Source organism: Mesoplodon densirostris, chromosome 19 (assembly GCF_025265405.1).
Source record: "Mesoplodon densirostris isolate mMesDen1 chromosome 19, mMesDen1 primary haplotype, whole genome shotgun sequence".
In the NCBI taxonomy this organism is placed as follows: Eukaryota; Metazoa; Chordata; class Mammalia; order Artiodactyla; family Ziphiidae; genus Mesoplodon; species Mesoplodon densirostris.
Window position 1 is genome coordinate 13,044,925 of NC_082679.1, and position 15,104 is coordinate 13,060,028.

The 15,104-nt window shown below is 37.4% G+C and overlaps 1 protein-coding gene and 1 long non-coding RNA gene across 3 annotated transcripts in view; one reads left to right on the forward strand and one right to left on the reverse strand.

Annotated features, from left to right (window-relative positions):
- LOC132480126 (uncharacterized) overlaps window positions 1–15,104 on the forward strand; it is a 51,616-nt gene that overhangs the window by 27,878 nt on the left and 8,634 nt on the right. The window lies entirely within an intron of this gene.
- On the reverse strand, window positions 4,087–4,488 carry LOC132480350 (large ribosomal subunit protein eL31-like). Its single transcript, XM_060084490.1, has one exon. It carries the CDS (start codon window positions 4,462–4,464, stop codon window positions 4,087–4,089), a length of 378 nt encoding a protein of 125 aa, XP_059940473.1. The 5' UTR covers window positions 4,465–4,488.

The following is a 15,104-nucleotide window of genomic DNA, read 5'->3' on the forward strand; positions in this document are numbered from 1 at the left end:
CTTGAATGGAGCTGGGGGAATTCCTTCCCAAGGTGGCTCAATTCCACATCTGGAAGACCAGGCTGGCTTGGTCATGTCCCTCTGCATTTCCTTGTCTTTCATGACCTTGACACTTTTAAGGAGTATTTATCAGTTCTTTTATTAAATGTCCCTAAATTTGGGTTTCTCTGATGTTTTTCATCGTTGAAATGAAGTTATACATTTTTGCCAGGAATACCACACAGATGATGCTGTGTCTTTCTCAGTGCATCATATCAGACATGTCAGTATGTCTTGTTATGGGCGATGTTGACCTTGGTCTGTCTCTAGGTTAAGGCACAGTCTGCTGCACTTCTCCACTGTAAAGTTACTGTCTTACCCTTTGCAATTATTAAGTATCTTGGGGGAGATACTTCATGACTATACAAGTCTTGATTCTCCTCAAACTTGCACCTGCTAACTTTAGCATCTGTTGGTGGATCTGGTCTGCGACAGTTGTTACTGGGGCATTTGCCTACTAGTGATTTTTCATGTCCCTTTCTCCTTCTACATCTATTAGTTGTAATTCTATTGAAAGAAAGAGCTGTTCCTTCTCCCCGTTACTTATTTGATTATTTACTTAGATCAACATGGACTCATGGATATCTGTTTTATTCTATGGGTTAAAACCTCATATCGAGAGTCTTTTAAATTTTTGACAGCTGGCTGGATATGAAGTGGTATGCTATTATGGTTTTAATTAGAATCTTTCTGAATACTGAATTCTAATGAGGTTGGGCATCTTTGGCTGTTTCCATTTGTGGCCTCTAGGAAATGCTTATAGCAGCTATTTTTTTTTACACTTCTTATTATTAAAAAAAAATTTTTTTTGGCCGTGCCACGTGGCTTGTGGGATCTTAGTTCCGCGACCAAGGAGTGAACCCAGGCCCTCGGCAGTGAGAGCATGGAGTCCTAACCACTGGACCACCAGGGAATTCCGTACACTTTTTTAAAGTTAAAAAATTTTTTTATTGAAGTGTAGTTGATTTACAATGTTTCAGGTGTAAAGCCAAGTACAGAATATATATATATATATATTCTTTTTCAGATTCTTTTCCGTTATAGGTTATTACAAGGTATTGAATATAGTTCCCTGAGCTATATAGGTCCTTACTGTTTATCTGTTTTATATATAGTAATGTGTATCTTTTAATCCCAAATTCCTAATTTATCCACCCCACCTTTCTCCTTTGGTAACCATAAGTTTGTTTTCTATGTCAGTGAGTCTATTTCTGTTTTGTAAATAAGTTCATTTGTATCATTTTTTAGATTCCATGTATAAGTGATATCATGTATTTGTCTTTCTCTGTCTGACTTACTTCACTTAGTATGACAATCTCTAGGTCCATTCATGTTGCTGCAAATGCAATTATTTCATTCTTTTTTACAGCTGAATAATATTCCATTGTATATATGTACCACATCTTTATCCATTCATCTGTCAATGGACATTTAGGTTTCTTCCATGTCTTGGCTATTGTAAATAGTGCTTCTAGCAGCTATTTTTTATTCTTCTCTTGTCTTTCAGGTCAGGATGTCAGGCTCACAGTACAGATATGAGTCTATGTCTTGGGAAGTAGACCTGAAATACACTAGGGCTTGTCTATATGTTAAATGCAACTTCTAGGCTTCATAGTCCATCCATATGCTGATGAATCCTGTTGCAGTTTGACACTGAAATGCAGTTTGAAGTGCAAGACACGTGTGGAAGGGAGAGGGAGGCACGAGGGTTGCATGGATGGAGAATTTGAACTGTGATGCAGGTACAACATTGACCTTGGTTGACCCCACAAGGGCCTCTGGAGTGTAGATAGCCCATTAGAGTTGTTCCCTATTTGGCACTAATTCCTGGACCTTATATTTTTTCCCCTTTCACTTTCACTCTCCCACGAGGACTTACACTCTCCCATGAGGACTTAGTGGAGTTTTCCAGAGGTTACATGTATGGTGGTGTCATTACTCTGCCAGCTAATGGAATGTGTGCATAGTTTTTGTTTTTTTGGTGTGTGTATTATTTTCAATAACAGCTTTATTGAGATATAATTCACATACCACATACCATTCACATACCACATACTATTTAAAGTACACTATCCAAAAAAAAAGAGTATACCACCCAGTGGTTATTAGTATGTCCTCAAAGGTATGCAACTATCAGCACAATCAATTTTAGAAACTTTTCACCTCCCCCCAAAGAAATCCCACACTCATTAGCAGTTACTCCCTGTTCCCCCGACCCCTAGCCCCTGGCAGTTACTAATCTACTTTCGTCTCTGTAGATTTGCTTATTCTGAACATTTGACATAAAATGAAATCATTCAATATGTGGTCTCCTGTGACTGACTTCTTTTACTTGGCATAATATTTTCAAGGTTCATCCACATTGTAGTCTGTATCAATACTTCATTCTTTTTTATTGCCAGATAATATTCGATTGTATGGACGGACCAGATTATATTTATCTATTCATCAGTTGAGGGGAATTTGGATTGCTTCTACCCCTGAGCTATTATGAATAATGCTGCTATGATCATTTGTGTACAAGTTTTTTGTTTGTTTGTTTGTTTGCGGTACACGGGCCTCTCACTGCTGTGGCCCCTCCCGCCGCGGAGCACAGGCTCCAGACGCGCAGGCTCAGCGGCCATGGCCCACGGGCCCAGCCGCTCTGCAGCACGTGGGATCCTCCCGGACCGGGGCACGAACCCGCGTCCCCTGCATCGGCAGGCGGACTCTTAACCACTGTGCCACCAGGGAACCCCACACCTGTATTTTTGATAGCTATTCTAACAGGTGTGAAGTGATATCTCATTTTGGTTTTGATTTGCATTTCCCTAATGATTAGTGATGTTGAACACCTTTTCATGTACCTGTTGACCACTGGAGTATCTTTGGAAAAATGTTTTCAAGTCCTTTGCCCATTTTAAAATTGGATTATCTGGGGTTTGTTTTTGTTTTTGCTTTTGAGTTGTATGAGTTCCTTATATATTTTGTATATTAATCTCTTATCCAATACATCGTTTGCAAATATTTTCTCCTATTCTGTAGGTTGCCTTTTCACTCTTTGATAATTTCTTTTGCTGCGCAGAACCTTTTTAGTTTGATATAGTCCCACTTGTTTTCATTTATTTGTGTCTTCAGTTCCTTTCATCAATATCTTATAGTTTTCACTGTATAGATCTTTCACCTGCTTGGTGAAATTTATTCCTATTTTATTGTTGTTGTTGTTGTTGTTTTTTGATGCTATCATAAGTGGGATTGCTTTTTTCCCAGGTAACTTGCTGTTAGTGTATAATTTTTGTATGCTGATCTTGTATCCTGCAACATTACTGAATTTCTTGTTTAGATCTAACAGTTTTTTTGGTGGAGTCTTTAGGGTTCTTTAGGTTCTTTCTTTCATGCCATCTGCAAATAGAGACAGTTTTACTTCTTCCTTTCCTATTTGGTTGCCTTGTATTTCATCTTCTTGCCTGCTCGTTCTGGCTAGGACTTCTAGCACTATGTTAAACAGGAGTGGTTAGAGTGAGCATCTTTGTCTTGTTCCTGATCTTAGAGGAAAAACTTTCAACCTTTCACTGTTGAGTATGTTATCTGAGGGCTTGTCATATATGACCTTTATTATGTTGAGGTGTGTTTCTTCTACATGCAGTTTGTTTCGAGTTTTTATCAAGAAAGTGTGTTGCATTTTGTTAAATGCTTTTCTGCATCTATTGAGATGACTATAGGATATGTATTTGTGATTCTATTAATGTGGTGTATCACATTTATTGATTTGCCTGTGTTGAAACATCATTGCATCCTAGGGCTAAATCTCACTTGATCATGGTGTATGATCCTTTTAATGTGCTGATGAATTCAGTTTGCTTGTATTTTGTTGAGAAATTTTGCATTTATGTTCATCAGGGATATTGGCCTGTAGCTTTCTTGTAGTGTCCTTATCTGGCTTTGGTATCAGGGTAATGCTGGCCTTGTAAAATGAATTTGGGAGTGTTCCTTCCTTTTCAATTTTTTGGAAGAGATTTGTTGTTGTTGTTGCTTGGCAGTTCTATAACTTTATTGGACAATCAGCGGTTAGTTCTCATCCACATTAACTGTCTGTAGATTTTTGAAAGTGGTGACAGGTACATAAGTAACAAACATATAGAACTTGTTTGGTGAATCTTCTTCTTCATTACGTTTTCTGAACAACCGCACATGGATACGGTATGGGACATTCCTTATTCCTTTGGCCCAGACAGCTTTGTTGAGCCTGGTGTCAATGTGTACATCTAGAGTTCCCATCTCCTTCATGGCAAATTTCCAGATTTCTTTGAGTGCCCGAGGGGCCCACTTCTTGAAACCCCCTCCATAGATGCACTTGTGAATGTTGATAGTGTATTCTCTGGTTACCACCTCATTGATGGTGGACCAGCCTTTCTTATTCTTGCTACCCTTTTTTGCAGAAACCATCCTGCCTGGCCAGGGTTGGAAAGGAAGGGCATGAGCGACTGTGGGAGAAGGCTGGAAGAGTTTAAGAAGGATTGATATTAATTCTTCTTTAAATGTTTGGTAAAATTCACCATTGAAACCATCAGGTCCAGGGGCTTTTCTTTACAGGGAGATTTTTGATTACTGATTCAATCTCCTTGCTTGTTATTAGTCTGTTCCGATTTTTCTATTTCTTCATGTGAATCATGACAACAATCAATGTTGGTAGATTGTATGTTTCTAGAAATATGTCTGTTTCATCTAGGTTATACAGTTTGTTGGCATACAGTTTTTCATAGTACGCTCTTATAATCCTTTTTATTTCTGTTTAATCAATGGTAATGTCCCCACTGTCATTTCTGATCTTAGTGATTTGAGGCTTCTCTCTTTTTTTCTTAATATATCTAGCTAAAGGTTTGTAAATTTTGTTGGTCTTTTCAAAGAACCAACTTTGGTTTTATTGTGTGTACAATAGGTTCTAGTGCTGTTGTCTTTGAGGTTTTGGTATTTCCCTGTAAACTGGACTGGATCCAGAATTCTTCTGTTTTCCTCAAATATCTGCCTATTAATCTCTAAACAAACAGTTTCAGTTTTTCTCCCATTCTTTTGACTTGAAATAATTGAGAACTAAAACTTCCCTTTTCCCAAAGCCACTGGACTAAAGCCAATGGCTAATATTGGACAATTTAATAATGCTTCAGAGCATAAACTTCACCACAATAGCTCATGTCTAAACAAATTTTTGTGTCTGTTGCTATATGAGACACTCTGAAAGTTTACCTAAACATCTGATGACATCATCAGAGACATTATAAACTGAAAATGAGGTTTCCACCCTTAAGTCTAGAATTCTTCCTCAGCTGGCTCCCCTCCGGACTCAGTGCCTTACTGCAAATCCAGGTTACAACTACATATGTAATCAGTTTTAATTTGTTCTCTCTTTTTTGTTTTAAAACTCTTTATACTCTGTATTTCTCCCTGTTGCTCCGCTACTTAGGATATTAAGATTACAGTTGCTCAGAGGCTTGGATTACTCAACCAGACACATCCTGCAATTCATTCCACCAATGAAGAGTGGACTGACTCCATCATTATTTTAGGTGTGGACAATGCCTAAATTCTACTTTCTGAAAGACTTTTTATTGTTTGAATGTAGCTGTTCCTTTACAGTCATGATTCTTATTTCCTTTCCCTCCTCCATGGTATGTGACACACTAGGAATTAGCCTAACCGGTGCTGAGGGGTTCTTATTTAATAATACCAAAAAATGATTCTAAAAACATAAAATAATTGATCATCGATGCTTTCCAAGGAAAGATATTGATCAAAAGGGAGAAAGGTGGACTATGAACAACAAAAAGTAGTCATTTATGTAAAAGGGATCTAAAATAAAGTCTGGAGGTCATTAAGGAAGTAGAATTTGCAAACAGCCTATGCAATATAAACTTTTTTTTTCTTGTGATGAGAACTCTTAGGAATTACTGTCTTAACAACTTTCGCATATAAGTGTTAATTATCCTTATCATGTTGTACATTATATCCCTAATGCTTATAACTGGAAGTTTGTACCTTTTGACTGCTTTCATCCAGTTTTCCCTCGCTCCACCCCCCGCCTCTGGTAACCACAAATCTGATCTCTTTTTTTTTTTTTTTTTTCCTTTTTGCGTTATGTGGGCCTCTCACTGTTGTGGCCTCTCCCGTTGCGGAGCACAGGCTCCGGATGCGCAGGCCCAGCGGCCATGGCTCACGGGCCCAGCCGCTCCGTGGCATATGGGATCCTCCCAGACCGGGGCACGAACCCGTATCCCCTGCATCGGCAGGCGGACTCTCAACCACTGCGCCACCAGGGAGGCCCTGATCTCTTTTTTTCTATGAGTTTGTTTTAGAAGTGTAATTGACCTACACCACTATGTCAGATCCTGTTACACAACATAGTGATTTGGTATTTCTGTATATTTCAAAGTGGTCACCATGATAAGTCTAGTTATGACATGCACCATACAAAGATATTACATAGTTGTTGACTATATTCTCCGCACCATACATTTCATACCAGAGACTCATTCATTTTGCACCTGGAATTTTGTACCTATTAATCGCCCGCACCTATTTCATTCCTCCTCCCCACCCCCTTCTTCTCTGGCAACCACCTGTTTGTTCTCTGTATCAAGGACTCTGTTTCTGTTTTATTATGTTTTTTCATTTCTTTTATTTTTATTTTTATTTTTTTTATTTTTATTTATTTATTTATTTATTTATTTATTTATTTTTTGTGGTATGCGTGCCTCTAACTGTTGTGGTCTCTCCCGTTGGCAGAGCACAGGCTCCGGACACGCAGGCTCAGCGGCCATAGCTCACGGGCCCAGCCGCTCCGCGGCACGTGGGATCTTCCCGGACTGGGGCACGAACCCGCGTCCCCTGCATCGGCAGGCGGACTCTTAACCACTGCGCCACCAGGGAAGCCCCATTTCTTTTATTTTTAGATTCCACATATAAGTGAAATCATACAGTATTTGCCTTTCTCTGTCTGCCTCATTTCACTTAGCACAATACCCTCTAGGTCAATCCATGTTGTCACAAATGGCAGGATTTCATTCTTTTTCATGGTTGAGTAATAATATATGTACACATTCCACGTCTTATTTATCCATTCATCTATAGATGGGTACTTGGGTTGCTTCTATATCTTAGCTATTGTAAATAATGCTGCAGTGAACATAGGGGTGCAGATATCCTTTCTAATTAATGTTTTTGTTTTATTTGGATAAATACCCAGAAGTGGAATTGCTGGATCACATGGATCACATGCTAGATCAATATGGTTCTATTTTTAATGTTTTGAGGAATCTCCATACTGCTTTCCATAGTGGCTGCACCAATTAACATACCACAAAAAGTTCACAGGATTCCCTTTTCTCCATACCCTCACCAACATCTGTTATTGTCTTTTAATAAGAGCCATTCTACCAGTTGTGAGGTGGTATCTCATTGTGGTTTTGTTGCCATTTCACTAATCGTTAGTGATGTTGATCATCTTTTCATGTGTCTGATTGCATCTTTATATCTTCTTTGGAAAGATGTCTATTCAGATCCTCTGCCCATTTTTTAGTTGGATTGCTTCGGTTTTTTGATTGAGTTGTATGAGTTCTCTTTTTTTATTTGGATATTAACCCCTTATCAGATACATTGTTGGCAAATATTTTCTCCCATTTAGTAGGTGACCTTTTCATTTTGTTGATAGTTCCCTTCCCTGTGCAAAAGCTTTTTGTGATATGGACCATTTTTACAGTCTTTATTGAATTTGTTACAGTATTGCTTCTGTTTTATGTTTTGGTTTTTTGGCTGTGAAGCATGTGGGATCTTAGCTCCCTGACCAGGGATCAAACCTGCACCCCCTGCACTAGAAGGTGAAGTCTTAACTACTGGCTCACCAGGGAAGTCCCAAAGCTTTTTAGTTTGATGTAGTCTCATTTGTTTATTTTTGCTTTTCTTTTCTTTCCTGAGGCGACATATTTAAAAAATGTTTCTAAGAATGATGTCAAAGAGTGTACTGCCTATGTTTTCTTCTAAAAGTTTAATGGGGGGCTTCCCTGGTGGCGCAGTGGTTGAGAGTCCGCCTGCCAATGCAGGGACCATGGGTTCGTGTCCCAGTCTGGGAAGATCCCACATGCCGCGGAGCGGCTGGACCCGTGAGCCATGGCCACTGAGCCTGCGCGTCCAGAGCCTGTGCTCTGCAATGGGAGAGGCCACAACAGTGAGAGGCCCACGTACCGCAAAATAAATAAATAAATAAATAAAAATAAAAATAAAAGTTTAATGGTTTCAGGTCTTACATTTAAGTCTTTAATCTATTTTGAATTTATTTTTGTGCGTGGTGGGAAAGAAGAGTCCAGTTTGAATCTTTTGTGTATAGCTGTCCAGTTTTCTAACACCATTTACTGAAGAGGCTATCTTCCTCACTGTATATTCTTGCCTCCTTTATGGTAGATTAATTGTCCATATAAGTGTGGATTCATTTCTGGGGTCTCTATCCTGTTCCATTGATCTATTTGTCTGTTTTTGTACCAGTACCCTATAGTTTTGATTACTGTAGCTTTGTAGTATAGTTTGAAATCAGGAAGTATGGTACCTCCAGCTTTGTTCTTCTTTCTCAAGGTTGTTTTAGCTATTCAGGGTATTTTGTGTTTCCATATAGTACAAACTTGAGTATGAAGAAAAATCCCAAAACTGCATCACTTGGAAACATAATCTTATTGATTTTTTAAATATATTTTAATTAGGTCAACTGGGCTTCAAATAAAACAAAGTACTGTGAAATTGTACATAATGGAGCTTGTAATGATTGACAGTTCAGTATGAGGGAGGCTGTTGAAATATTCAATTCTTCTATATTTCAAACCAAGATATGTCACCTCCAGAGGCTGTATGCCAGAATTTTTTGAGAATATAGGCACAGAATTAGGTTATAAAGCAGGTGTAACTAAAACTGTTAATTCAAATGGGGGTGGGAGGAATAGTGACACTAGAAAAGGAAAAGCAAATTAATCAGAAAAAGAAATAAACAGAATTGATACAAGTAAAAGCTGAAATTAATAGATGACAGTCTTCATATGGAAAGTTAAAAAAATGTTAAAAATCAGTTCCTTCAGAAGAAAAATAAAATTAACACACCTATGTGAGATTGTAATACTCCCCCAAAGGAATGTACAAATAATTTCAGGATTAAACATGTTAAAAGATAGCAGTGAAGAAGTTGCAAATATCAGAAAATAACATGATACTATGATTAACTATGCCAATAAATTTGCAAATGTAAGAGATCTGGGGGCAAATTTCTAGGGGACTTAACTTACCAAAAAAAGATTTCAGAATAACAAAAAGATGTAAGTATACAGTGCTCCTCATGATAAAATTGGATGGTGAGCAAAAATCGTTCCAAAGGAAATCTCAAAGAATATGTCATGGTGAAGTATGCCAAACACACCAGATACAAATAATATCTGCAACCCACTGCTAAGGTCAGCTAATCGAATAACATTCCATTAATCATGTTATGAGGTTAGTATAATCTTGGTAGCAAAACGTAAAAATATAGAATGAAAAAAATTACAAGACTATTTCACTAATTCAGTGAAAACAGTCTATACAAAATAACTGTAAAATTGTGTTCCCAATATGTAAAAAGAGTCAATTTTGACCAAATTATCCCAAACTTGACCAATAAATTATCCCCAAATTGAAACTTCATCTGTATGATTACCCACACTTATAGACCAAAGGGGGAAGAAATTAACACGTTAATATATGCATAAGATCATGTAATAAAATTAAACATATATTTATCATAATAATATTTAATTAGGTAGCAATAGAAAGAATACCCTTACTCTGACAAAAACATCTACAATACAGGATGATAGTAAGTGTTTAACATTGAAAGCTTTTCCTTTGGGATTGCTGCAAGTAAAAATATCTGTTTCGCCACTTCTATTTCTCATGTTTTCAGATTCCTGGGCTGTAAATTAAAGAGAAAAAGTAAAATTTACAATAATTGGAAAGAAAGTAATATTATCTTTTATCATTGACAGATTCTATAAATTTTAAGAAGGAAACTGATGGAATCATTTGCTAAATTATTAGAATTATTAAGAGCCAATTCCAAAGGTTAGTGAAAGCAAAGTTAGTATAAAAATCATTTGGATTTCTGTATGTCAGAATGAAGATGATTTTTAAATGCAATAAAAAGAATGAAACCATTTAAATAGCATAAAATATGTTGAACAAAGGATTTAATATATGTTAACAAATGTGTAAAACCTCTAAGGGAGGAAGCAATATTATAAATTAGCATAAATGTGATTAAAGCATTTTTAACCGAAAATGATGTACAATAACTTGAGGAAAGGGGTATTATATATAAAAACAATGATGCAGGGAAACAAAAGCAAGGATAAGGTGATTAGAAAAGAGGTCAAGTATTGAAATTGAGAAGCAAATGTATCAAATGTAAATAAATACCAATTAAGGTGTAGAGAATAAAGAAGAGACATAAAAGAAAACATAAGTAACGGGAGATATCAGCCAATTCATGGAATATATGGAATTTTCAAATAGTTACTAGTAAACTGAAAAGTCAACATACAATGAAGAAAGTGTGATACAGTTTTTAAACGAAACCAAATTGATCAAGACAATGAAACAGTACTGGAGCTGTAAGAGAGACTAAAGAATAAAAAATGAAAAAAATGAAGATAGTAAAACAACATATATGAAAGAAGGGAGAAATAGGGACAATAATGTAAGAAACAAGATAAAGTATACTTATGTCAAACTGAAAATTAACAGAAGGTTAAATCTGAAAAAACTGGAAGTCTCTGTAAAAAAGCTTAGGATGGGGCTTCCCTGGTGGCGCAGTGGTTAAGAATCCGTCTGCCAATGCAGGGGACACAGGTTCAAGCCCCGGTCCGGGAAGATCCCACATGCCACGGAGCAACTAAGCCCGTGTGCCACAACTACTGAGCCTGCGAGGCACAACTACTGAGCCTATGCACCACAACTACTGAAGCCCCCGTGCCTAGAGCCTGTGCTCCACAACAAGAAGCCACTGCAATGAAAAGCCCGTGCACCACAATGAAGAGCAGCCCCTGCTCGCCGCAACTAGAGAAAGCCCACGCGCAGCAACGAAGACCCAACACAGCCAAAAATAAATAAATAAAATTATTAAAAAAAAAAAAAGCTTAGGATGAGCAATGGGAATATTGAAAATGTCTTCATACCTCCATCTCATTCTCAAGGCTGAGTGACACAGATCCTTACTAAAAGCAGTTGGCTTCCTCAGGAATATGGAACATCTTGAAAAACTGGGTTTGACTGGCAGACTGTATATCAGGGATGAGATGGCAAAACTTCTCCCAGTGGATCACCTTGTCACCTGCTGTCTTCATGACCTTGTTTATTGAGGATCATCTTGATGCACCCAGAGGAGCAACAAATTGCTCTCCCAGATGCAGAATGATTCTCCTGGTAAACTTATCACCATCTGAGTGCAAAGTCACCATTTGGGGATGTACATTTTCCCCAGTTGAACTGCATCATAAAGTTAACTTCAGAATCCAGAAAAGTGATCAAAGTTAGTTTTCACTCATCTGATTGAAATTCCCACAGGACTTGATAAAATCTGACTTCGGAGCAGCGCCTCAGAGAACACCTACACTTCCTCACCTCAGGCTGTTTTGCCTCCTGCTTTTACAGTTTGCTCTTTTCTACAGCTTTATTGAGATATAATTGACATGAAACAGTGTGTAAGCTTAAGGTGTACAATGTGATGATGAAAAAATTTTTTTAATTTTTAAAATAATTTTTAAAGGTCACACTCCATTTACAGGTTTTACAAAATATTGGCTATATTCCTTGTGTTGTACAATACATCCTTGTAGCCTATCTTACACCCAATAGTTTGTACATCCCACTCTCCCACCCCTATATTTTCCCTCCCCCCCTCTCCCCACTGGTAACTATCCACTAGTTTGTTCTCTATATCTGTGAGTCTGCTTCTTTTTTGTTGTACTCACTAGTTTGTTGTACTTTTTAGATTCAACATACAAATGATATCATATAGTATTTGTCTTTCTCTGACTTGTTTCACTTAGTGTAATCTTTTCAGAGAACTACCTGTTAGTTTCATTGATCTTTTATATTGTCCTTTGTCTCTGTTTCAATTATTTTTACTCTGATCTTTATTTCTTTCCTTTTATTAATTTTGGATTTTGATTCTTCTTCTTTTTCTAGTTTATTTATGTGTAAGACTAGATTGACATTTTTCTTGTTTCCTGAGGTAGGCTTGCATCACTATAAATTTCTCTCTTAGAACTGCATTTGCTGTGTTTCACAGATTTTGAATTGTGTTTCCATTTTCATTTCTATCGAGGTATTTTTTGATTTCCTCTTTGATTTCTTCAGTGACCCATTGGTTGTTTAGGAGAATATTGTTTAGCCTCCATGTGTTTGTGTTTATTCGCAGGGTTTTTTTTTTTTCATGTATTTGACTTCTAGTTCTGTATCACTGTGGTTGGAAAAGATGCTTGGTATGATTTCAATATTCTTAACTTTATTGTGACATTTTGTGGCCTAGCATGTGATCTGCCCTGGAGAATGTTCCATGTGCACTTGAAAATAATGTGTATTCTGCTGCTTTTGGATGGAATGTTCTGTATATATCTATTAAGTTCGTATGCTTTAATGAGTCATTTAAGGCAATATATCCTTATTGATTTACTGTCTGGATGATCTCTTCAGTGGGGTGTTAAAGTCCCCTACTATTAATGTGCAAGCTTCAATTTCTCCCTTTATGTCTGTTAATATTTGCTTTATGTATTTAGGTCCTCCTCTGTTGGTTACATATATATTAACAATTGTTACATCTCATGTTGAATTGATCCCTTTATCAACATGTAATGTGCTTTGTCTCTTGTTACAATCTTTTTTTTTTGCTGCTTTGGGTCTTCTTTGCTGCATGCAGGCTTTCTCTAGTTGCAGCGAGTGGGGGCTACTCTTCGTTGAGGTGTGTGGGCTTCTCATTGCAGTGGCTTCTCTTGTTGCAGAGCACAGGCTCTGAGGCGCATGGGCTCAGTAGTCGTGGCTCACAGGCTCAGTAGTTGTGGTGCATGGGCTTGGTTGTTCCATGGCATGTGGGTTCTTCCCAGACCAGGGATCAAACCCGTGTTCCCTGCATTGGCAGGTGGATTCTTAACCACTGCACCACCAGGGAGGTCCCGACAATCTTGTTTTAAATTCTACTTTAGGGGCCTCCCTGGTGGCGCAGTGGTTGAGAGTCCGCCTGCCGATGCAGGGGATACGGGTTCGTGCCCCGATCTGGGAGGATCCCATGTGCCGCGGAGCGGCTGGGCCCGTGAGCCATGGCCGCTGGGCCTGCGCGTCCGGAGCCTGTGCTCCGCAACGGGAGAGGCCACAGCAGTGAGAGGCCCGCATACCGCAAAAAGGAAAAAAAAAAAAATTCTACTTTGTCTGATATAAGTATTGCTATCCCAGCTTTCTTTTCATTTCCATTTTCATGGAATAGCTTTTACTATCCCCTCGCCTTCAGTCTGTGTGTCCTTAGATCTGGTCTCATGTAGAAGCATTTATGGGTCTCATTTTTGTATCCAGTTCGCCACTTTATGTCTTTTGATTGGAGCCTTTATTCCATTTACATTTAAAGTAATTGTTGATAGGTACGTACTTACTGCCAATTTTGTTAATTGTTTTAAGGTTGTTTTTGTAGTTCTTTTTTTGTTCCTGTCTCCTTCTTTTGTTCTCTTCCCCTTGTAATTTGATGACTATCTTTAGTGTTGTGTTTGGATTCCTTTCTCTTTTTTCTCTGTGTGTATCTATTATATATTCTTGGTTTGTGGTTATGATGGGAATCTATCATCTAGCTAGCTACCTACCTACCTACCTATCTTTCTATCATCTATCTATCTATCTGAATATATTAAGTCAATGATCTCTTATGTTCAAACACATTCTAACAATTCTGCCTTTTTAACACACTGCATGTTTAATTTTTTAACATCATATTTTACATCTTTTTGTTTTGTGTATCCCTTCACTAATTATTGTGGATATAGATGATTTTACTAGTTTTGTCTTCTAACCTTCCAACTAGCTTTATAAGTGATTGATCTACCAAGTTTACTGTATGTTTGCCTTTACCCATAAAGTTTTTCCTTTATACTTTTTATATTTCTGGTTCTGGTCTTTTCTTTTTTGCTTAGGTCAGAATTTATAGTTGTTTACATCTATGAACCACCTCAATTTAAATTTTTGCATGCTGTTAGGTATAGGTTGAGGTTAACTTCCCTACCAAGTTTAGCCAGTTGTTCCAGCACCATTTATTGAAAGAACTGTCCTTTCGCCCACTGAATTGCCTTGAAATTTTTAAGGAAAATCAAATGACTGTATAAGTGTAAATCTATTTCTTGATTCTCTATTTTGTTCCACTTATCTGTTTATCATTATACCAATACCACATTGTCTTGATTATTCTAGCTGCATATTAAACCTTGAGTTCAGGTAGTATAATATAAATCCCCCAGCATTGTTCCTCTTTTAAAATATTATCTAAGCATTCTAAGTCCTTTGCATTTCCATATATGTTTTACAACCAACGTAGCACCTTCTACAAAAATGCCTGTTGGGATTTTGATTACCTTCCATTGAATGTACAGGTAAATTAGAGGAGAATTGCCTTTCATACATTTTTGGGTCTTCTCACCCATGATTATGGCATATCTTTCCATTTATTTAGGTATTCTCTAGCTTCTCTCAGCAAAACTGTATAATTTTTAAGCAGCAGTCCTGCATGCATTTTGTTAAACTTATTGCTATGTATTTTATGTTCTCTAAAAATGGAACTTTTCTCTTTTACAATTCATTGTCACTAGTTTGGTGTAATATAAAAATTCAATTTGGGGGCATATATTGTCGTTGAAACTATAAATCTTTTCCACAAAGAAAACTCCAGGCTCAGATGGTTTCAATGGCGATTTGACCCAGAATTTAAGAAAGAAATAATATGAATCTTACAATATTGCTTTCAGAATATAAAGAACACTTTCCATCTC